Source organism: Mauremys reevesii, linkage group 18 (genome assembly GCF_016161935.1).
Source record: "Mauremys reevesii isolate NIE-2019 linkage group 18, ASM1616193v1, whole genome shotgun sequence".
NCBI lineage: Eukaryota > Metazoa > Chordata > Testudines > Geoemydidae > Mauremys > Mauremys reevesii.
This window is the reverse complement of record NC_052640.1, coordinates 6913772-6939558: the sequence shown is the minus strand read 5'-3', so window position 1 is coordinate 6939558 and position 25787 is coordinate 6913772. Positions and strand designations below refer to the sequence as shown.

The 25787-nt window shown below is 40.3% G+C and overlaps 1 protein-coding gene across 10 annotated transcripts in view; it reads right to left on the bottom strand.

Annotated features, from left to right (window-relative positions):
- The window catches only part of KDM2B (lysine demethylase 2B), a 196888-nt gene that overhangs the window by 155677 nt on the left and 15424 nt on the right, over positions 1 to 25787 (bottom strand). For all 10 annotated transcript variants that reach the window (XM_039505272.1, XM_039505277.1, XM_039505275.1 and 7 more), the window contains 2 exons: positions 22635 to 22713; positions 16243 to 16289 (listed from right to left, as the gene is read on the bottom strand). In XM_039505272.1, coding sequence (XP_039361206.1) covers positions 16243 to 16289; positions 22635 to 22713 — 126 coding nt within the window. The remainder of the gene's footprint in view (positions 1 to 16242; positions 16290 to 22634; positions 22714 to 25787) is intronic.

Here is a 25787-nt window from a genome sequence, read left to right as displayed (position 1 = left end):
ACCAGAGCAGCTCCACCAGTGGCACACATGGCCCAGGCATTTGACAGAATGGTGGTATTATCGCAGTATCAATGGTGAATTGCTAATGTGGGCTTCCAGCCCATGTCTGTTTCCATGTTTGACATTTTTGCTGAGTCTGCCCACAAGGGGTCCAGTTGTGGTAGTGGTTTCCTGACATAACCACTTAATCATTACAAATTGGACTTAGACCTTAAATACCCATCAGATAGCAACAGCTTGTAGTCACTACCAATCAGCGGTAAAATCAAGCCAGCAATTTTGAGAGTCTGTCTAGACCTGAATTAAAAGATGTGTTGTCAACATATTAGCTAACGTACTAGAAATCTAGTGTTCAGGCTTAAATTTGAGAAGTTTATCTTTGAGTTAAAGTATATACAGCTTTAACACATTAGACTTCTGGGATGTGTTACTTAACACATGTTAGCTAAGGGCTTGTCTACATTTAAAGTTATTTCAGATTAAGAAAGCGTGTGAATTCAAAGTGCAACAGCTATTATGAAATAGCTCCCCATGTAGATTGTCTTATCCGCTTTGTGGATTAAGACAAAATGGAAAAAAAGGCACTCTTATTCAGGAATATATGATTGATATGAGTAGAAGCCAATCAAATCAAGGTAGTCCCAGAGTTTTAGATGAGGGCAGCTACAAACTGCTTCAATTTTACACAAATTAGGCACAGCACTCAGATTCCAAACAAGCTGCTAATGCAGCCTTGACTTGATACACTCATTCACAAACTCTGGGACTAGCCTCCGGCTCTAGCTCTAACTCTGCCCAAGAAAGGGAACAGTCGAGTTCCACAATTTTGCCAGTTCCATCAGAGAATCAATGGTTGTATTATTTCTTCCTAGACCCTCAGGCACTGGGATCGGAGAGAGGAACAATTGAGAAATCACATTACTCCATGTGAACAACATATGTGACTGCATGTGTAGTCAGCTACCTCAAAGATCTAATGCTTTTCATTAAAAAGAAAGAAAATCTGTCAAGTCCTATTGGCACAGCTTACTGCTGAATATGTAAATCTCTGGTTATTGGTTGCTGGTTTGATTTATAGGAACAGGATAATTTCAAGTGATCAACTCTTGCATGATTTATGTCTGTTTCATGATGACTATCACAAAATTAGGGTATAAAATGAGGCATGTACAGTACAGCAGTCTCATCATAAGAAAATGGATAAAAAGAAAAAGTGATAAGTCATTAAAGGGAAGGGAAAGGGAAAAGATGAAGACAAAAGGATGAGCCGTATGACTTCTACAATTGGGAAAGAAAAACCTCCTGTCCAAGACTTTTTGATATAAGCTGGGGATTTATCAGTTGGAAGTGACAGAGGAGGAGCAAGACCTCGATGTATTGGTTGACTGCAGGATGACTATGAGCCACCAGTGCAATGCGGCCATGAAAAAGGCTAATGGAGTCCTAGGATGCATCAGGAGAGGTATTTCCAGTAGAGATAGGGAAGTGTTAGTATCGTTATACAAGGCATTGATGAGACCTTATCTGGAATACTGTGTGCAATTCTGGTTTCCCATGTTTAAGAAAGATGAATTCAAACTGGAACAGATGAAGAGAAGGGCTACCAAGATGATGAGGGGAATGTAAAACCTACCTTATGATATGAGACTCAAATAACTTGACTTGTTTAGCCTAACCAAAAGAAGGCTGAAGGGAGATATGATTGCTGTCTATAAATACATCAGAGGGATAAAAACCAGAGAAGGAGAGGAGTTATTTAAGTCAAACACCAATGTGGACACAAGAGCAAATGGATTAAAAACTAGCCATCAGCAAGTTTAGGCTTGAAATTAGACAAAGGTTTCTAACCAGCAGAGAAGTGAAGTTCAGGAACAACCTTCCAAGGGGTGAAGTTCTGGAACAGCCTTCCAAGGGGAGCAGTGAAAGCAAAAAACCTAACTGGCTTAAAGACTGAGCTTGGTAAGTTTATTGAGGACATGGTGTGATGAGACTGCCTACAATGGCACGTAGTCGATCTGCGACTGCTAGCAGCAAATATCTCCAGTGGCCAATGATGAAACACTAGATGGGGAGGACTCTGAGTTATTACAGAGAATTCTTTTCCAGGTGTCTGGCTGATGGGTTTTGCCCAAATGCACAGGCTCTAACTGATCGCTTTATTTGGGGTCAGGAAGGAATTTTCCCCAGATCACATTGCCAGAGACCCTGGAGGGGGGTTTGCTTTCCTCTGCCCCATGAGGCACAGGTGACTTGCAGATTTAAATTAATGTGAATGGTGGATTCTTTGTAACCTGAAGTCTTCAAATCATTATTTGAGGACCTCAGTAACTCAGCCAAAGGTGATGGTTCTAATACAGGAGTGAGTGGGGGAGGTTCTGTGGCCTGCAGTGTGCAGGAAGTCAGACTAGATGACCATGATGGTCCCTTCTGACCTTAATGTCTATGAGTCCAGAATTTGAATGAATCTTTTCAATAAAACAAATACAGTAGTACCTCTGACTTACGAACACCAGACTTATGAATTGACCGGTCAACCACACACCTCATTTGGAGCCAGAAGTATGAAATCAGGCAGCAGCAGAGACCAAAAAAAACAACAACAAAAAAGCGCAAACACAGTACAGTACTGTGTTAAACATAAACTACTAAAAAAATAAAGAGAAAGTTTTAAAAATATATTTGACAAGGTAAGGAAACTATTTCTGTGCTTCTTTCATTTAAATTAAGATGGCTAAACACAGCATTTTTCTTCGCATAGTAAAATTTCAAAGCTGTGTTAAGTCAATGTTCTCTTGTAAACTTTTGAAAAAGTTATGAACAACCTCCATCCATGAGGTGTTTGTAACTCTGAGGTTCTACTGTAGTACATTTTCAAAAAGCCTTTACTGTCAAGTTTGCTTTCTGCATTTCACTCATTGACTAATGAAAACAAAATTGTCACTTTCACTTGCCAGTTCTCATTCACTAACCCAATGGGGTTTGTTGGGATTACAAATATATAAGGGGGATTTTCAAAGCCAAGCTCAAACTGGTTTTCTTTTTGAGAGAAAGTGCCAATCCAGTTCTAGGTGACTGGTTTTGTTTTTTGGTGGATTTTAAATTTTTTTATTTAAAAAAATCCTTTAACCATGATGATTATTCACATAAAATTAATATTAATCTTTTTAGTAATAACAAAATCTTCTCAAATAACAGACTGTGGAATTCCTATGCTAGCACAAATTAGAACAAAGAGAGAGCCTGAATTTCACGTTTTCCTTTCTCCCCTTTGGTAGCTATTGCACTTATATAATGGAAATCCCAGGGCCTCAGTTGAGTCTGCAGGCTCCTTTATATCTGCTGGTTGGATGCTTCTGACACAAACCACAATACACACTTTACCCTTCATACCCTTGCACATATGAAAGAAAAGAACTGACTGCATCTGGAGTCATGGAGATGTGGGGAGAATGTTTCCATAAAATGGCAGGCTGGGGAGGGGAAGGATTTCAAATCCTTAAGAGAGTGTCTGCCATTAGCGTTTAGAACCATGATGCACATTAGTGAATATCTGGGACTAAGCTGAAAATATTCTCTCTAACTAGGCTAATCAATTGTTTAAAAAGTGAAGATACTTCAGATTTATGGCGAATCATTTAATGACTATACCTTAATGTTTCTTTCTGGACCAACTATTATAACCTCCTGTTATTACAGGTACACTTTTTTAGAGGAGGAAGAATGGTTTTGCAGTCAAACCCTAGGCCAAGGAGGAAGGGTAACTGGGTTCTATTTCTGGCTCTGCCTGAAAATTTCAATCTATGAATTGCCCAGACAGCTGCAGCCCTCTGGGATAATGCAGATCATAAATCCCACAATGAAGAGAGAGAGATAGGGACAAAGGATTCTCGGTTAAGGGCATCTGGCTATGGGACAAAATTTCCAGAGTAGAACTGGCAAATGCAGAGTCTCATCAATAGGAAATATTGACAAAATCTCTTTCACCATAGCAAGAGACACACACACACACACACACACACACACACACACACACACACACACACACCTGTAACAACTAAATAGCCCAAGCAGAGTTTTTACCCTAAAAAGAGTGGGAAGGGATACCTCAGTGGTTTGGGCATTGGTCTACTAAACCCAGGACTGTGAGTTCAGTCCTTGAGGGGGCCATTTAGGGATCTGGGGCAAAAATCGGTCTGGGGATTGGTCTTGCTTTGAGCAGGGGGTTGAACTAGATGAGGTCCCTCCAACCCAGATATTCTATGAAAGAGCCAGACACTCCTTGGTGTCCAGGAGGGACTTTGTTATTGCTAATGGTTTTATGGAGAAGGTGCCAAGATACTACAGTGATGAGAGGCAGTATAAAATCCAAAGGTAGACAGAGCATCTTGACTAACCAAAGGCAATCCTAACCATTTAGGGCCTCATTTTCAGGAATACACAGTTTCTGGCAGCTCTCACTGACTTCAACTGAAATTTTGGGCACGCTGGCCCTCTAAAAGCAAGGCCTTTAATCTCTCTCTGCCTCTGCTTGCCCATCTGCAGTGATAGTACCTCTCATATCCTTCCAGGATACGTTCATTTACACTTATGAAGTGATCCAAGATCCTCAAATAGAAAATACTATAGACATACAATATTAAACACTGCATACACTGACAGAGTTCATTGGGATGGCATGGAAGATATTCCCATTGCATGACCTCCACACACTCCCACAGCCAAAAGCTCTTTGCTAGCTTGAAGGAAACCTGTGTTCAATTCTCTCTTCTGATATTGTTTAAGTTAGCAGTGATGACAATGTAGCAGTTCAGACATTAACCAAACAGTATTTTTATTTTAGCAAGGTACATGTTACTGCAAAGATTAAGGAAATGAACTGTAATTCAAAACATGTGCATGGCATAAGAGAGTTATGCAGGCTCTGACCAAAATTACCCTCCCAACTGTCTGCAAGGTAGATTTACAGGGAGAGTAGGGACAGATATTTGAGAAGTACGTCTTTTAAAACACTCATGAAGTTCCAGCAAGTTTATATAATTAAATTCAGATGGCAAATATTAGATAGAGAACTGGCCTTCTACACAAGTAGAAACATTAGTAACAAAAGAGTCCAATGGTGCAGGTCACAAGTGCTACTGGTTGCCAAAGTGACCACTCTTCTATTATTCCAGCCTTACTTGGACTAGCATACCAGTTGCCAGCACAAATGCTGACCAAGCTAACCCCTCAAAAAGTTTTAACAAGCATGGAGGGATGAAGTGATTAGGTCTTTTCTTTTTCCGGATCTTTTTTGTGGTTCTAAAACATTAAATTGATAGATGACAGAATCTGACAGGGTATTTCTACACTACAGAGATTATACCAGCATAACCATGTCACTGCAGCGATGCTGGCCTAACTGCTAGCTCCACAGTACAGATGCAGCCTACACTAATAGAAGGGTTTTTTCCATCAGTGTAGGAACTACATAACAGTAGCTATGTTGATGGAAGCATTCATCTGTTGACACAGCTGCGTCCACCCAGGGGGTCAGGTCAGCACAGCTACATCAGTCAGGCGGGTGGATTTTTCACACCCCTCACAGACATGCCTATGTCCATCTAAATTTTAAGTGTAGCATAGGCCTAGGACTCCTGAAGAGCTAAACGATGCTGATCAAGTTCCCAGCTGCAGTGTGAGAAATAACAGGACTTCAAGTCAAACCTACTGCAAGAGTGAGAGTAACCTCTCCAGCTGAGCAACACAGATTAGCTCAGGAGAGAATTTTATCTAGTCCACCTCAGACCGAAGAGTGATGGGAGAGTGTACCAATGAAAATACAAGTATCCTCAAGTGCTCTGTCAGGGATCCAGGAGGGAGCTTGCACCCGAGAATTGGCAATCAATCAATCAATCAATAAAAGGACTGAGTTTAGCCCTGAAAAGAGAATTTATATGTGAGACTTGACTGAGGTACTTCAGGACATGAAGAGTAAAGAGAAAACTGATCAGTTTCTCCTTAATTCATAATGCCAGACAGTATGAGAAGAAGAGGGCTCTCAAGGATAATGGTAGATATATCTGAGCAGGAAATGTTTCACACAGCCTATTGTCAGCATCTGACACTCCCTACAACAGGTGGTCAATGATAAGGTGTATGTGTAGTTAGATATGCTAAGGCAGGGTCAGTTTTCATGCTTCAGGGAGTCTGCTGATTATAGCAGATGTCACATAGCCCTTCTGTCCCACCAGTAGAGAATACTGCATACCCAGTCATGTGCTTTAGGAGCAGAATACCTGTCTGGTTGAAGCAATGATTTGATCTGCTAATCCTATGCCCCTTAGCTCTTTCAAAGGGACAGAGAAAACTACTCAGAAGGGACAAACAACTCCCATGTGTAATTATATCAGGAGATATTATGTAGCTCATCAGAATTTTAAAACTCATTTTAAGTGAGAAAAAGACAATACAATTACATGCCTCCCAGGACAGGCAAAACCCAGCAACATTAGTTATTTTTAGGTGAAGTCATTTTAACTGTGGATTAAACATTACTTTTAGTTACAAAATATTATTTAGTTGTGAGAGATGAAGCACAGCCTGTATGCTGAAGTCAGTCTTTTAAATGACATTTCAATATCCAGAGGGGCAAAGACAAAACCATTCAGGTTACAAACTGTGCCCTATCTGCATTTCACTGGGAGTTTCAAGTTGCACACAACAAACAAGCACGCGCGCGCACACAGAAAAAATGGAGCAATAGAAATAAGCAGGTGGGGTTTTCCTGCAGGTGTCTGCGAGCTTTTAAATAGGGGCTGGTGGAGAAAGGGGATCAAGCTTGTTTGCTGAAATCCCTTCTTATCCAACTTTTTTTAAAAGGAATCCTCCAACTGTATAGCTATCAAAGCTTCTTCCCACAAGCTTTCTCCAATGACTTCTATCTTTAGATGAATTTTACACTAGATTAAGCAATGATTTAAAAATAATCCACAAACTGCCTCCTAGGAAACTAACTTTGTGGTTTACACTGGCTAGCCCCAATGACAATTAATAGAGCCCCCATACGCTCTATAGGAATTGCCTTATTTAAGAGGGAGCGCATCACAAATTACTAATGTCATTACTACAAAATTAAAGTCAATACTTTGGAGATTGATTTTATAAATATGGCATATTATTTCACACAGGCTTTAAATAATACATGTGATGGCACAGTCATCCAACATTCTTTGTGGCCTATGTGTGAAATGGGTCTGGTCATGTTGCTTTGGGACCTTCACTTTTTAATTTTGTGACATTAAGGTTGCATATTCAAACACACCAGTGTTGACTAAATGGAGATTAATAGATTATTATAATATACCCAGACCAAACATTATATTAAAACACACAAGAGTGAGGAAAATGCAGACTGACTGTTAATTCAAGTGGCTGGCAGCCTGTAAAATGCCAGTTTTTGAAAGGTTGTTTGTAGTGTTGCTGTAGCTGTGTTAGTACCAGGGTATGAGAGAGACAAGGTGAGTGAGGTAATATCTTTTATTGGACCAACTTCTGTTGGTAGAAAGGACAAGCTCTGTGAACCTCAAAAGCTTGTCCCTTACACTTACACTCCCAGTCTCTGTCAGTTTTCAAAGGGTTAATTTCAATCATCCACTGGGGGATACCACTGTACGGTTAACCAGATTAACATATCAGTGAGCCAAATTCCTCCCGGATGTGACTCCACTGAAGTCACTGGATTTATACCAGGAAGAATCTGGCCAATTGAGTTTTGCAAAGTGAACAATTCTGAGACTAGAAGTGCTGCCCTAGTTACTATTTTTGGAAAGTGACTCACAAGGGAGGCTGCTCTCTCTTTTTTAATACTATCCTGGGCTTTGAGAGTGGAGGTGAGTCCTGTGTTACAAGGGGGTGCTTATTAAGAGCACTTTTTGGGGAACACATGGAAGGGGAATAAATTGAAGAGTTGTAAAGAAAAGAAAATTATAAGATTAACCTTAAAGGGGGTATTACAAGATGCTGATTTTAGCAGCTTCTCCCTCTGGATAAATCACTCCAAACTCAACCAAAAAATAGACTCTAAAGATAAAAATAATAAAAGAGATCACAGAGGGACTTCATCAACAGCTTAATCTGAGGAATGCAAGTAACACAATCTGTGACACTGACTAGATGAAAAATGGGAAGCAATTATTTAAACTCAGCTAGGATGATCCTAGGGAAGATATGGGGAAGAAGACCACTACGGTACTATAGCATAAGGAGAGAACCGTTTTCAAAAAAGCATGGCCAAAATCCCCAATCCAAATACCCAGAAACTTTGTGACTGGCTCTTTTTCTCAGTTTTGAAGCAAACCTATCTTCATTGAAGTTGCTTCAATATCCTGTATGAATGCAGATCTTATTGCAAGATTGGACAGTAGAAAGCTTCAGCAGCAGCAAACCCTGCAAGCCTTATTTCCTAAGAACCCTTCTGTGGAAGCATGGCTTAAACAGGGTGTAGTTTTCAGGACCTTGTGGAGGATGTAGGGGCCCCTGTTTAGATTTTCTCCAGTGGCCCCAATATAACTTCAGTTCAGCCCTGGAAGGGTTAAGGAAACTGCTCCTTATACACCACTAGTCACCCTGCCTGGTTCATGTCCTGAACACAGCTACAAAATGAGGCAACTACTCTTAGTCAGTTAGTTATGTTCCTGATCCTCCTCCTGTGTTAGGGTGAAGGCTGACTGTTTGGAACCAGTTCCATAGTCTATTCCATTGTCTATGTCTTTATGTAACACTGTCAGATTAGGCCCAAAACTTGGATTTTGTAAAACTCTGGGGTTGTATTTTTTTAAATTACAAGAAACAATGGAACAGGTTCCATTAAATTACCTTTTTTAATTCATGTTTTCATTTAAATTTAAATACCCTCCCACGATGTCTGCAAAGTGGACATTGCAGAATTGTGCTACTGCAGGATAACAAGAAAGCAGAATCCAGAGAGTAGCACATACCCATTCATACTTTGGAACACAAACAGCATTGACCTGAACAAGAAGAGAAATGTTACCATGAATGGAAATATTTCACATTCATATTTTTATACACCAAGGGCCTTCTGTAAGGTCAGCCTAGAAAATCTTGACTCAGGTCTTCTGTTCCCCTTTATATATGGCTCTCCCTCTGACAGGACAAAACCTACATATACAGGGAGAATAACCAGTCTGAATCAAAACTTGCATAAGGATTTGGGGGCAGACTTATTCCCTCCCTGCATGACCTAAATTTAATTTTAGGTCCCTCTCCTTATGGCACAGTTCCTCCAAAGAAAAGATCCCCAACCCACCTCCCAGTTCCCAATTCCAAACCTCCATTGACGCATCCTGAGCCTCAGCTCAATGGAAAAAGTAACAGACTTGTATTAAGGAGAAATGAGAACAAGTTTTTTGCACGGCAAAGGTCCTTTTCTATACTGCATGGTCATGTGACTTCATCCCATTTTATATCTGCACTGTTTATTTCATCTTCCTGAGTGTGGGACTGTACATTTATAAACTATGTTTCCCTAGTTCTGCCCAGACCCCACTGCTCAAATCTCTCCAACTCACTTTAGAGTTTGGTGTGAATTCAACCATGATACAATTTTCAGACAAGAACAAAACTGGAGGAGCAGCAAACACACAGGAGGACTGAACCAAAATGTTTTAGGAAGCAGTTACCCAGAGTATAGGGAAGGGCTTATTTTTTTGGACTATAGCAATCCTAGAAGTCCCAGACTGGACTACTACTAGCACAAAGTAGAAACAGATCTGCACAGCCCAGCTCGAGATATACTATGCTAGTGCCCAAGAACCAGAAAGTGAAAATACTGGTTTCTCGTAACTGTCTCTGCACCTTCTTCCATGCTGCCTAAGGCATGGAATGTCCTTCCCTGACGTGACTTGCAGAGCCACTACCCTGTCCTTCAAATCTCACCACAAGACCTACTTCTGCAGAGCCACCAATTAATGAACAAGGATGAGGAGCAGATTAGAGATGGTGATACTTACTTTAGCAATTTATATAAAAACAGCAGATGTATATATCTAAAATGTGTATATATGCTTCTTACACCCCTCTTCCCCACCCCGTTATTACTGCACATCTTCTCACAGTGTAATAATTCGGGGCAGGGTCTTTGTCTTCCTTCATATTTGTAAATCAACAAGAGCAAGTGTTTCTGATCTTAAGTGGGGCTGCTCGGGACCACTGCAATACAAATATTTAATAACAGAATGACTAGTTGAGAGAGACACAACTGAGCTCTTGACAGGTTGTGGCCATTAAATATAAACTGAAAGTCACTGCCATGGGGGGGAGGGAGTGGAGGAGTTAACCCTTTTTGCCCTGACCACATTCAACTTGGGTAAACAAAATCTGCCTGCCTAAATTAACTAAGGGGGTGTCTTATGCCCTCTTTCTCCTCTGCATAGGAGAGGCCATGATCAGGCTCACAGACAGGTTATATATTAACCACACACACACTGCACATAGATGAAAGAGTCATCTAATGGTTACAATAGTAACCAAAAGTCAGGGGACTCCCGGGGTCTGTTCCTTACACTGCTATGTACTTGCTGCATAAACCTGGGCAAATCAGTTCACCTCTCTGCCTCAGTTTGCTCCTTTGTAAAAGCAGAATAATACTATTTACCATGCCCCATTGTAAAGCATGGTATCACACAGAGTCTGTGAAGCATACTCTCCACTATTACAGTAATGCACAATATGCTCCAATGCCAAACTTAGGGCAAGCTTGCATGGGCCTTTGCTCTATGAACTACTATTAATTTCACGAGCAGTATTCACCCTTCAGGCCCAATTTTATTCCCACTTAAGCAAATGACAATTTAGCCACGCACTTCACTGGGAGTAAGATCAGATCTTTAATGTCTTCACCAGTTATGATATAAAGACTTTCTTTACGGCAGACATGACTGAGTGCAGTCTGTCTTACTAATCAAAAGGCAAAATGGAAGACTTAATCCTGCACTTGCAGGGGCCAAAGACTTCCATTTAAGAGGTCCTTTCCATTCAGAATGTCAAGGATCTTATGTTACAGTTTCTCCCTTTATCTATGTCAGTAAAACACAATTATAAACTCACAGTTGAGACATAAGCCATTACTCATATTTCTTTAAATGCTCAATTTGCATCTGAGATTTTTGGCTGAACTTCTATTTCTTGGCATTTCAAATGCCAAATCAGAAGCAAAAATCTAGGTACAGACATGTCTGTCTGTTCATCTGCTCCTCTGCTTTCTTTCTTGGGAATGTGAACATAGGCATTTGGTTTTCCTTTAACCCTCTGTTCTGAGATCAAAAGCTGCAGCCAGGACTGCAAGAGTTGATAGAATCACAGAAATCACAGATGGAAGAGATCTATTAGGTTCATCTAGTACATCATCCCCTGGGACCCAGGAAGGATTGTTGTCAACAATACAGTTTCTAGTGCTTTGTCCTGTCTAGTTTTTAATGTTGTATCTAGATGCACGGATTTAATTCAAGAGGGCATTAGACCCTTTTATGTTTATGAATGGTTCCCTGGTGAGCAAAGACAAAAGCAACAAAGTTTTTCAACACACTTCATGAAGAGAACACAATAACTAAATGAAAATAAAACAACATTTTTTACCCCTTTAAACAGTAAGTTTGAAGATAATTAGGTAGACGCCAACACTCTTCTTGAAACTGTAAAGCATTTTATGACAAATGGCAATGACATTCTGCCCTTCAGAACGAGCATTCAGATCCGCATTACAGAATGAAGTTGTAAGGCCCTATTAGTTATAAACTATAGCTGAGTTTTTCCTCTTTTAAGTATTGTCTGAAGTTCCTAAGTAGGCCAATTGTTTTTATCCCTCTCTCCATTTGTATTCTTGGCTCACAGCCACTTCACAGATCAGACAAATTCCAATCACTGAAATTAATCCACTGCCTTCAGGTTTAAAGAGTATCTGAGCTGTCATTCATTTGGAGTTAGTAGTCAAATATATTTAGTTAGAACTATTATTATAATTCTCTAATTTAAAGTGGCCAGTCTTTGAAAGTAAAATTGTAATATTTATATATACACAGACAGACACACACACACTGTCTCTAGACAAATGTTAAAACTGTCAAATTGGGGACAATAATGACATTTTGTTATAACACTTTTCTAAAGCCCAAAAACAATCATAATATTGCCACAGTATTTTTTTAAGATTCCATTGAACACAGTTGTTTTAAAAAAAAATAAACAATGAAATGCAAATATTGCTACATTATGTACCAGAAGTGACACTGGCTATAAACAAGAGTGACACTAGCTTCACTGTCATTCCGAAGGGAGAAATGCAAAGAATAAACAAAAAGCAAAACTAGTGACAAGTCAACTGGATTTTTAAAATTCTCTTTTAATACTTGAGGCTGGGATTTTAAAAGGGATTTAAAGGGGTTAGACACCAAAATCCATTAATTTCACTGGGACTGAGGCACTTAACTCTTCTAGGTCCCTTTGGAAATCCCAACCATAGGAGTTATTAGTAAGGAAGGTAAAGAAGTTTCTTTATAACATAAGATTTTTAAATCAACAGGAGGACATGATTTTCAAAAGAATTTAAGTCACTTAGGAACCAAAATCCCATTAATGCTCAATGTGATTTATTTTAGGTTCTCTGAAAAATTTTATCCAGTGTCTTTTCAAAATATTCTTATGACATAGATATGAATAATTTTTATCATCCTTTTATCCTGAAGGCTCCCCCAGGCATTTCACAAGTTTTATACACACAGTATTACTGAAATGCAATCACCTCTAAGTTTACAAGGGTGGGGGATTTTTGCCAAAGACATATAGGGATACACCAACTTTAAGAAGAAGTTCCATTGGTCTTTAATTCTCACAGAGCAGACGGGAACTCCGTTTTTTAAGATCTCATGTGAAAATACACCATACACACTAAGCCAAAAATCTTGGATAAATGAGTTGAAACAGTATTTCGTATAAATCTCACTCAACTACAGCTTAGAACAGGGGTTCTCAAACTGGGGGTCATGACTGCTCAGAGGGTTGCGAGGTTATTACATGGGGGTCATGAACTGTCAGCCTCCACCCCCAAGCCCCGCTTCGCCTCCAGCATTTATAAGTGTTAAATATAAAAAAAGTGTTTTTAATTTATAAGGGAGGTTGCACTCAGAAGCTTGCTTTGTTAGAGGGGTCACCAATACAAAAGTTTGAAAACCACAGGCTTAGAACTTTCTGAGGTTATTCATACACATTTCAGAAATTAGCCACAGTCAGTGGAGTTGCATCGGTTTCCACCAGGCCTGAATGTGGACCTGTGTGCATTGTAAGGCACTCAGATATTACTGTGATGGATGCTGAATGCCATAAAAACTTGAATTGATAGAGATGAGCTGCAGATTCCCCCAAACATTTTTAGATGGAATTTTTTAAAAGCAAGTTTCCACCTGTGATATCAAAGAATCAAACAATAGGACACAATGTTATTGACCAAGTTATAGGTTAGGCTTGGGATTTGTATAAGGATCTTATCCAAATATAACAACAGGATTACTACATAATATTCCAAATGTGGCTTGGTGTGTATACGGAGACCACTCCACCCAACTGTGAGAAATTTCATGTTTCTCACACCAGAAGTCAGCTATCCTCAAACTGACTATTTTTATTCCCATTCCATTAATTTACAAAATGGAATATTATTTGTAAATATCCTCCTGCTTTGCTATTCATTCTCACGCTAATGTTCCTGGCCAATATAAACAAGAATCTCTGCCTGCTAACATTTCCAAAGACATCAATCTTGGGGAAGAGACAACTCTCCCACTTACATTGTTTTTCCAGTGTAACGATCTGTTATGCAACACTACACTGCTCCCAGAACGTCTACGCATAACCAGTTCAGTGGCTTTACCAGTTTCAGACAGAGTATTGGCAGATTAGAAGCTCTGGTATAAATCAACAAAACCTTATTCTGGGGTTCAACCAACTAGCATTAACAGAAGTCACCTGCTTTAAGCCTCTGACCTGCAAAAGAAGAGATTCAACTATGTACAACTTCCGAAGTGCGGATTTTCTCAGCAGCTAAAATATTATTTATTATTTGTATTATTGTAGCACCTAGAAGCCCAGTCACAGACTGATACCATGTCATACTAGGCACTGTACAAACAGAACAAAAAGACAATCTCTGCCACCCAAAGAACTTACAGTCTAAGTAACATGAGATTAAGAAGAGCTACCTCATTCTCTTATATGATTTCATGTTTCCTATTTTATTCTAACAATCCATAGTCCATGGATGTGCTCTAATAAAGGCATCAAAATAATACTTCCCACCCCACTTACACAGTGTCTTCTATACAGAGGGATCTCAAAGCCCTTTATAAATCTTAATTAATTGACACAATGAAGTTTTGCTTGTGAAGCAGGGGTTACTCTCTACTTGGTAGATGGGAAAACCAACGCCTCTCTCTTTAAATAGGTTAGATTCTTTTCTCGTTTCAGATTTTTATATTCTTATTGTTTAGCTCAAAAGTAATTTTGCAAATGTGCATTCTGGGGTAAAGTATTTATTAAACTGATCTGAAACGTGGGGTCTTATGGCACCGCCTCAATAGAAATAATTAATAACTAACAATAATTAATATTTCAGAATATGAACCTCCCTGTGAGGTATTATAGCTATGTGACCACTTTACCCACCACTGAAATACAGCAACTTTAGGATAAAACACAACAACTGTTTAACATATCAAAGTATAACTATGTAATAATTTAAGACAGGAAGTAAAGAATAACACCTCTCTCTTAAATTGCAAGGGGATTTAGATAACACATCATTATCTAGCTTATTTGTAGGCAGTGTTGTTGTAGCCATGTCGGTCCCAAGATATTAGAGACAACTTAGAATCATAGAATATCAGGGTTGGAGGTGAGGTAACATGGGTGAGGTAATATCTTTTATTAGACCAATTTACAAAAATGTCCATGGAATTGTTAATAACAACAGGGATCTTGGTTTTATGTTGCATTCAAAAGGCAGTACCTCTAGCATAGGGTTGCCAACCCTCCCGGTTTCGTCCGGAGTCTCCTGGAATCATGCTCTATCTCCGGGAGATTCAGGGCGCTAACAGACTGGCACAGCAGCGGGGCTAAGGCAGGCTCCCTTATCTGCCTTGGCTCCGTGCCACTCCCAGACGTGGCCAGCACTGTCCCTGTGGCCCCTGTGGGGGCAGGGGGTCACTGCATGCTGTCCCTGCCCCAGGTGCTGAGTCTGCAGTTCCCATTGGCTGGGAACTGCAGCTAATGGGTGCTGTGGAGGCAGGTGACCGAGGTAAGCGCCAACCGCCTGATGCCCTCCTGCACCCCAACCCCCTGCCCCAGCCTAGAGCCCGCACCCAAACTCCCTCCCAGAGCCTGCACCCCCTCCCACACCTCAACCCCCTACCCCAGCCCGGTGAAAGTGAGTGAGGGTGGGGGAGAGTGAGTGATGGGGGGGAAGGGGGAGTGAACAGGGGCGTGGCCTTGGAGAAGGGGTGGGAAAGGGCGTGGCCTCAGGGAAGGGGCGGATCGGGGACAGGACAAGGATCTTTGGGTTTTCACAATCAGACAGTTGGTAACCCTACTCTAGCAGTGCAGCATCCTTGAAGATAATCAGAGGGCACTAATTCAATACTGATTCAGAGGGAAAGTGCCACCTATCAAATCACCAAGGCTATTTCATTAAGCTTCTTCACTTGATCTCTCTTAAGAGAATTCCCATCAAAGTACTGACCCAGACTAACCCTGGATAAGCTTATGAGGAGTTCACAGCACAAGGTGATTTGGCTATCACCGTTCTTTAAAAAAAAAAAAAAAAAAAACAGTTGCTCAACCAATCACAGCTACAAACTCAACAAGTGAAACTGTTGCTTTCCAAGACAAAAATGTATTTGCAGTTAATTACTGGTGCCATTTGGGTGGGAGGACAGGTATTTGATACCCGTTAGTGTAAAGCATTCACCTTACTTTCAAGAGGACATTTATACAGCATGTGGTTCACAGCTTGGTCAGCACAATTGCTAATAAGGTTTTTCTCCTTTTCCATTTATGAACTGCTTCTCCGTTTCTCCTCCCAGATTCTGTGAGTTATCACATGTGTCTACAAACATATCTGGGCACTTACACAAAGTTAATATTTAAAAGCAATACTGAACTATATAGAGTTAGTTCAGTAAATTCAAAACAACTTACCCACTAATAGCTTCACATCTCTGACAGTGAAATCCCGGTCCGGCATTCTATAATTAGAAAAAAAAAGCAATGTTAAATGCTATCAAAGTGTGATCACATTTTCTTTACAAGGATAAAACAGAAATAAGATTATGGTGTTATTTGTGGATATTGCAATACACATGGTTATTATTAGTAGGGATCAAGCATGGTTTCTCTGAGCAGTGTGGCCAGATTTTGTTGTGGTTGTTGTTTTTGAGGGGGGAAGACAGGGAATAGTATCAAGACATATTCTTGGCTTTTCAAGGCTAGTTTGGTTAGCAGTAGTACCAAAAAACTGTCTCTGCTCATAAGTGGGGCGTCTGCACTAGAATCCTGCTAGCAACAATTACGTCTTTTGACATGTACAATTACAGGTCTTTTGACAAAACACAATAATATTCTACACTTCTATTGCACCTTCCAGTTGACCATCTCAAGCACTTTGCAAACAATTAGCCCTCACAATATCCCCATGAGGTAAGTGTTATCTTTTTGTTCCTGTGATTTGCATTCTCTCTGCAAGGGCCCCATAGCTGTGGAATTCACTATCTCCCTTGTCTGAAACAGACCCAACCTGATAACCTTCAGGGTTCATTTGCAAGGCTCAGATTTTTACCCAACCACTTGAAAATGGGGAAGAGGAGTACTGTTTGAGGACAAAGGGGATTTGAGGTGACTATTTTAAACTAGTGCACTTGACCATAACGTAGAAATACTGTAGACATAAGGCACCTAGAGCATATGGATGGGTGCCCTTTTTAGTATTTGTATAAATCATCACACACAAACAAAGAAAATAAAAGACAAACCTGACTAAGAGGCAAGTGGGCAAATCCAATCTGCTGAGAACTCCTACTGCCCTAGCACAAGTGAGTAGTACTTATGGAAACAGACAAGGTGGAGGATACCTTCCTTCCCTTCAAAATGAAACTACATGCTCAGTACTTTGGAGAGGACAGCTAGAGTTGGTTTGTTATTCTCTACAACTCCTGACCGTGTCATGTGCCAGAGTGAGAATTCCACAGTGCTGAATGCAAACTGATTGGTCAATGTTGTGGAGCCCACTTCATGCTAGATTTACATCTGGGAAGTCCAGCTTTAATTTACACCATCTCCACTGACTGCTTATACCTTCCTCTGTAAGCTTTGATATGCTGCTGCAGAAGCAAAAATCCCTGCTGCACCAAACATACCCTTTTCCTTCCTATTCCACCCCCCATAGATGCTATGCTCAGCCCTTGCACAATTACGACTGATTTATTCCTGCACTGTGGCACAAATTGCAGTTCCACAGACTTCCAGCACTGTCTGTCCCATCAGTAAACACCATCCATTTGTCAAGTCTAATTACAAATCCAGAATGTCAACTATGGGGTTGGGTGGAGGAAGAGAACAGCTACTTTTTCTTTGCAATATCCTTTTCATTTATACTGCAGCTTGTAAAAGAGGATCTCAAAGTGCTTCAAAAGCATTAAGGCCCTGTCTACACTAGAGACCTTATAGCTGCACTACTGCAGCTGTGCCGCTGTAAGGTCTCACATGCAGCCACTCTATGGCAACAGGAGAGAGCTCTCCCACTGGCATAATTAAACCACCAGCAATGAGAGGCAGAAACTATGTCGGTGGGAGAGCACCTCTCACTGACATAGCGCTGTCCATGCCGGCGCTTCTGTTGGCAAAACTTTTGTCACTCGGGGGCATGAAAAAAAACACCACCCCTGAGCGACATAAGTTTTGACAGCATAAACGCTTGTGTGCATAGCTACCGCCGCTCATTTAGCTGGTTTTATTATGTCGACGTGAGAGCTCTCTCCTGTCGGCATAACGTGGCTTCACGAGCGCTCTTACATCGGCACAGCTGTAGACATGGCCCGAGTTAACAAAACTCACACAACCATATCAGTTTGGTAAGGGATATATAAGGATCCCTTTTCCTAACACCAAAATGAAGCCACTCCTGGGGTAGAACACAGTTGTACAGAAACACTATACAACAGTTTAGAGCAGAGAGAGAAGACTACTGTATCCAGCTGAAACTGCAGGAGAAATTAGGGAGGCAGAATGTAATTACCTGACTTTGAATTTGGCCTAACATTAGGGTTAAAACACCAACATAAAATATGATCCTTGGGATCTGTACTGACCGTAAGTGTTCAGTTTCAGTTTTCTGTTTCATACAAAACATGTCACTTCCAAAAAAACAGTACCTAAATAATATGATGTGTATTGATATAGATGCACAGAGTAGAGTGCCAACGATCAGTCATTAATATTTCTTCCTGAAACACCTTCAAGGGTTCTCACAACAAATTTTTTGGTGGCCTCAGACAATTTTTCCTAAAATAATTAATTTTAGGAAAAACAAATAAATATGCAAATACACATGTCCAAATCATTGTAATTTATTTATGTAGGGTTTTGCAGACTCAGTAATAAAAATAATGTACAGTTGTCTCTATTCTTTACTGGACCTAAACAGAATAGAAACACATATAATATGCTTTGCATGTTCTGTTTTTTTGGTGGTTGTTTTTTTCAGACTTGGTAGCTAATAAGCCTGCTACTGTGAAAATTGATAGTTGTATATTAGTTAATATCACTTTTCACAGGGCTGGAGGATGCAGGGGAGTCAGGGCAATGTTGGGGGGGGGGTGAGCCTGCGGTCTCGCTGCACAGCTGGGGACTGGAGGAGGCAGTGGGATCAGAGGCAACATGGGAAGGCGATCCCAGGGCCAGAGCCTGAAGCCTGGCAGCTGGGGAACAGAGCCCACCACTGCACAGCTAGAGCCTGCCGCCCACTACCCCAGGGCTGAAGCCCGAGCCCCACCGCCCCGGGAAGTTGGAGAACACATACTGGTTCCCTGCTCCTACAATGTTTGAGGCTCCAGAAGGGTGTAGGGACCAGGCCCTGGGGGAGGAGCCACTGCTTCCCCCCACCCCTATCATCACCCAGGAGGCTGTGGCTGGAAGAAAAGCCCCTGGTGGCCAAATGCAGCCACAGTGGCTGCATTCAAGAAATGCTATAGCTGTTCCTTAGAAAGGTCTCCATTTCATGTACTGACCTGGGCCAAGGCTGGTTAGCTTGTGAATTCTGATTAATTGCAGCACAACGTGGTATGACTGCCAGATGGTTAAAAGAGACAATATGTCTTTTCAGACAGCACCACCTCTCCAACTTACAATCATCTTACAACTGCCAATAATCATAGGAGTGTCTAATTGTTCCAAATATCTTCCTAAGGAAGACATGGCTGCTAAAATATCATGACTTGTATTTCCTGCTTCTGACCACTAGAAATAACAGCTCATCATGGTTGGAAATATGAAATGGAAAAGCACCAAGGTAATTTTGTAACTTTACTTTCATTCTCAATAATCTCTTCATCAATTACCACACTTCCTGCTCTTCAAGAGGACGACCATACATGGCAACAGAATTGTTCAAATACACTTTGTAGATCTGCCAGCCACAAACATGCAAGCTGACTGTTTAACAGCAAACAGAACTGGAAGTACATAGCAACAATTATTTCTAAATGTCACATAGATCTAAAACTATTGTATACAGTATGTGTAGTATTAACACATTATACATACACACACAAATATATCTTTTCATCTCAAAGTGTTTGGCATACTGCAAATAGGGATCATTTCATCTACCAAACTACGAAAAAGCAGCCCCTCTGGGGCAAGATACAGCAATGCTACACAAGCGTTTGGGACAGGCAGTAAATAACACTATCATTTGAAACTGCAGGGAGAATGTAGGTCAACAAATGTGTTTATCTATATGTGAATTGGGTGAAGACACTGGGGCTAAAATCTTGACTCTAATCTTGTAAAAAATATTTTGGAATGACAGACAGGGCTAGCAATTATTAATGTTGCCCAACACTTCCCATTATAAGATGCTGTTTTCAGTTGCTTATAACTTTGCTGAACTTTAACTGTTTTGGTTGAAATTTTCCATGCTGGGTCTCTGCCTCGGGCTGAATTTTTCTGGATAACTTAAGCCTAAATGGTTAAGCCATTTCTGAGAACAAGGCTAGGGAAAAAGATGTAATCCTGGTGACTTTTTTTTTTTTTTTAAGGTCTTGTGCCCCCATGCTTTGGAGCAGGGACGTGAAATCTGGCCTTTGTTCAGAAATGTGTCTTTTTCTGCTGCTGTGATAATCTCCTCAAATTTGGCCAAGTTACAAGACATTCCATCCATAATGGTCATGATTCAAAACAGGGCTGAGCAGGAGTTACCCTGCAACTGCAGCTCCGGGCTGCCGTGAATCCAGGCACCTGACCTGAGAGCCAGGAGCCTCTCTCCTGTGCGCTCAATGCTCTGCCCTCTGGGCCCAGGAAGAGTAGAAAAGGAAGCTTCCTGATTTGAATGCAGCAGGAACAAGAGATGGGCCTGCAGGGGAAGTAGTTTGGGAAAGGAAATCTGGGGGACAGAGAGGGATGGAAACTGGGACCAAAAGGGAGAAAGAAGGAGACCAGGAATTTGAGTGAAAGGCAAGACTGCAATTGGATGGGCAAGGAGACTGGAACTAGGAACTCAGGAGGGAAATGGAGGAGTACGGAGGCAGGGTCCAGGCAGCCAGTAGGTAAGGGCAGAGATTGAGATCAGACTGAGAAGCTGAGGGGGGAGACTTGGACTGGATGGGCAAGACGACTGGGACTGAGCACAAGTGAAGCAGAAAAAAGAAGGGGGGAAGACACATCTGACAAGCAGTGGGGCTACAGGGGGCAGAGTGGTACTGGCTGGGCAAAGGAACTAGGATAAGGAGGTAGGGGAGGAAACTGAGACTGGATGAGAATCCCAAGGAGGGAGATTGGGACTGGGAGCCATTGGGGACAGGGGACATAGCTGAAAGGAGAGGGATTGGAGGCAGAGGGGAGAGAGAGATCAGATGAGGAACCAAGGAGCGGGGCTGGGGGACTGGGACTGACTAGGCAAGACTGGGAAAAAAATCTGGAGGAGGAGCTAGAAGTGGGAAAGAGACAGGACAGGGACAGGGCAGGAGTCTCACTTAAGAAGATAGACCAGAAGAGTCTGTGCCCACTATAGCACACTCCACTCCAGACCACGGACTGGAATCCAAAATTCTTGAGTCTCACCATTCCTCTGCTTGCAGCAAATATCTGTGAAACCCAAGGTGAAGTGTCCTATCCCCCTCTAGTGCTGGTCTAAATAAAGGATGACAACCTACTACCGCTATAAATTACTTCATTAGCTAAAGTGGCAGAGGTCTGTGTGGTGGATCTAAAGATTCTAACCCTGACAAGACCCATGGAATTTCTGTTTTTATTACTTGGTTCTTTTTAAACCTAGGAAATTACACACACACTTACATTAAAAGAGTATTAAGGTCACAAAGTCAAGCACTCAAAAATTAGGAAATGCCAGAATCAAAGTGCCTGTGCAACCCTAATTTGGCCCTCTTGTACACATGCATTATGATACAGCTTTTAATTATATGATCATATAGTATTTTAATGCAAATTTTTGTATGTTTATATAAACATCACATACCAACTACTCTTGGCAAAAAGAAATATATATACTTAGAAGTGCAAATTTAGATTAGATGGAATTATATTATTCCACAGAATACAAAATAACAAAAATGTACTTATGTATCTCACTCCTAGCATTGGAAATTAATATAAATTGCATTTCTAACATTCTTTTGACCAAGAGACAGTCAATCCTAAGTACATATTTACACTTCCTGCAAGAAATTCTATTTCAAGCTAACGTGAATCAATGCACATTTTAATAAAAATTATTAGAACCTGGGATTTCCCATAAGAGGCAAATCAATACACCTGACCAAATGTCCAGTGGGGATTCCCTTCCAGACTCCTCCAATGGTTCATTTAGGCCCTAATATATCGGATTTGATTTGTGCCTATTTTACACATCAAAAAATTACCTAGACTCTTTAAAAATCTAGCCCCAGTTCTTTACTCTGACAGCTTAAGGCTTCACCAGTAATAAAGATTCTGCAACTTAGCTGACAGCTCGTTTATACTGTGTGAGACAGAGTAGAATGTAAAAGTCATAATTAGATAATTGCATATTCTGTCACTAGAGCACAGATTGGGAGCTGGAAACCTGGGGTTCTGTTTCCACCTTTGTCCCCGACTCCCTCTGTGACCGCATGTACAACCACACTGTAGCCACTTAACCTTTCCCTCCCTCAATCTGCTCATGTGTAAATTAAATATAATCATCCTACCCACCTCCCATAGGTGTTGTGAGGCTTCATGCTTTTAATGGATTTGAGTTCCTCAGATGAAAGACCATATATAAGTGCAAAGTTATAATTTTGTAAACATTTACTAATAAGTAAGATTTTGTTGTAACTTACTTAATTCCCAGTCCATCTTTACTTCTGAAGAGAAGGGGAACCCTGAGAGCTTCTCTTTGCACATACTCAAAAGTAAGATCTGTTTGAATATTTGAATAAAAAACATAATCAATTACAATGACATTCTCACTTCACACTAGATTTTTTCAAGATTCACTATTTTAATTTCTGCAGCAAAAAAAACCGCACTATCACTTAAACAGAACTGCAAAGAGAGTGAACATTTCTAGGTCAAAAGCAAAATCTGAGTGATTGACAATACTCTCCCAGCTGCTCTCCATTTTTCCTATTCCCTGATGCATATAAAGCAGAATGCATTCAGAGATTCTCAGTTGTCCTAGGTTGAGAAGCCCTGGTTATGATAAAATGCCAAATTAACACTTACAGCAAATTCACAGCTAAGTAACTGTTAAGAGGCCTGGCACGTACAGAGGAAATATAAAGATCAAGCTATATATTTGGGTTTTAAGAAATATACTGTTTCTATTGGGCTTTACAGAAGTACAGTGTAAGGCCCTGATTCTACAAATACTTACACACATATTACTTTACACATGAATAATCTCACTGAGTTCAACGGGACTACTTACATTTGTAAAGTTATATGCAGTTTTGTTGTAGCCATGTCAGTCCCAGAATATTACAGAAATAATGTGGGTGAGGTAATATCTTTTATTGGACCAACTTCTGTTGGTGAGACAAGCTTTTGAGCTATATAGATCTCTTCCATTTATAAAATTAAGCATTTTTTAAGTTAAGCAGGTGTGTGTCTGCAGTATGGGGCTTATAATGTGGAAATCTTATTGTAATTTCTGACACAGTTAAGGTGATGAGAGGGAGGGAGGAAATCTCTTTTCAATAGAAATTACTGATTTAATGCCAAAATAACTAGAACATTGGACACAGACTTGGTTGTCTGTACACTGAACAGTATCACATTATTATTTCATTCTGAGGACTAAGCTGAACTGTTAATGTTTATATGCAGTGGTATGAAATGACATATGTCATACCTGAAACAATGGTGTATGTGATTCAATGACTAGTGAAAAAGTGACAAGCATTGATTGCGGGGGGGGGGGGGGTGTACTTATAATCTATTTGGACTCTGCAGCCATAGAAGTGAAATTAAATCTTGAAGTGGCCGCATAGCACCTACCTGTGATCTGTAATCCTCCTTCCATAAATGAGAGTAAGTCTTATGTAGCATCTCTAAAGGATGCCTTGCATATAATAAATATGTAAATAGCTTAAAAATAAGAACACATATAGTTTGTCTCCTCAGCAATCCAAATATAACAGTTCTAAACACCCAATTTATACATAACCACTTTTAATTGCTTAGGTAATTTCATTATCTAAGAACATCCTTCATGGGACTCTGCATGAGATTTACAATCCTCAGATTTATACACCTTGTGTCTGTTTACTATCAAAACAACTGTAAGGGGGTGAGGGAAATCAGTACTAATTTCCCCTTCTTACTTGTTTCTTAACCTCTCTTTTTACAACACTTTTCCTTTTTTATTCAATTAGCAATGACAAGAAGTGTGGCTAAAGCATCCCCACCTAGAGCTGTCAAATTAGACCATTGTTTATCTTAGTGTTATTTTACTAACTTTTAATAATTGCACTTGTTTTTAGAACAGTCAGAATACAGCTTCTGTAATCTATTTTTCAGTCAACTAATGGAAGACACAAAAAGTATTTCTCCATTAGCAAAAATATCATAATTTATTACTCAGTGTATTAATACTAAAAATATTCATTTGGCTTTAGTAACAAATTAACTAAAAACACACAAAAAAACCCTTCTGAGTACAGCACTCTACATGTAAGACAAAATCTGAGTGGGTGACGGGTGTCAAGGATAAATATTAGTTCAGGAAGCAGACAGCAGATACATAGCATATTACGCTAGTGAACACGTAGCATTGGTAGGCTCTGTGTTCAAGCCAAAAATCACACTGCAGCTTTACAGCACCTCTGAAGAAAACCTCCAACCCACATTCCTGGCCAGGGATCAAAGAGGTGCTACCATGAAAAATAAAAACAAGGAAGCAGATGATTAAGAATATTCAACCAATTCCATGTGTTAAGATATCTTGATATTTCTACTCTCACTCAGCAGCAGGATCAGCAGGTTTAATATTTTTGCCTTCAACTCTTGATTTTATAGAAAAATTAAAGAGACAAAAATGAAAATGGAGCAAATAAAAGTCTTTAGAAAGACCCAACAAAGCATTCAAATCTCTTGCAGGGCTGAACAAAGTAGACATAGACCAAAACAAAGTAACAAAAGACACTCATTTATTTTCAAAGTTCCCTAGAAGGGGAAAAGCTACCCAAAGGTCTCAAAGCTGCTAAGCAAGATAAATAGTGGATTGTAATACTGTTAGCAAGTAGCAATTAAAACAAATTAAGAATTTGGGAGAGAAAAGTAGAATCCAATCCCCCTCTGGAAAATTACTGAACATTTTTAGAGCTAAGGAACAGGTGTTGGAGGGGGAGACTTCCCCACAAAATAATAAATTATCAAGAAATCAGACATGATTTCCCTCACCACATAAGTGGCCCTTCTGAAGCAAGTTAAAAGTGTCCATTGCAAGGCTAAGCTTTGGAAAAAGAAGAAAATATTCTAAATTAAATTAGTGGTTCAATTACTGTTGCCATTTGATGAGAAATACAGCCAAAGGTAATAACTGGACATTACTGAGATAACTGGTTCAGATTGTGGTGTCCCCAGTGAGGTTGGATTTTGGAAGAAGTGCAATTTGGTGTCAATTTTAATAACAGCACAGTAAATAACGTTGACCAGTTGCAACAGCACCCCTTAATCCATCTGATCCCCCTAAGAAACCAATCCCCTTCACATCCGTTCCCAGCAGGCAAGAGAGCTGCTAGCTGCACAGGCTGGCTTCGATTATTTGTTACTTTGTAGCTAAATCACATAAGCAAATCCAGGTAGTTTGGAGGGGCAGCTGTAATTTAATATATGATATAAACACAAAGAAGTTACCTATTTACTCTAAAACCCCCCGACGCTAGAGAACCGGGTAATCAATTGCATCCCTTGAAACTGACAAACTGGAAGCAAATGGGACCTTGATTCAATAAGGGGCGGAGAGGGAGAAGCTAGAATCACCATGAGGA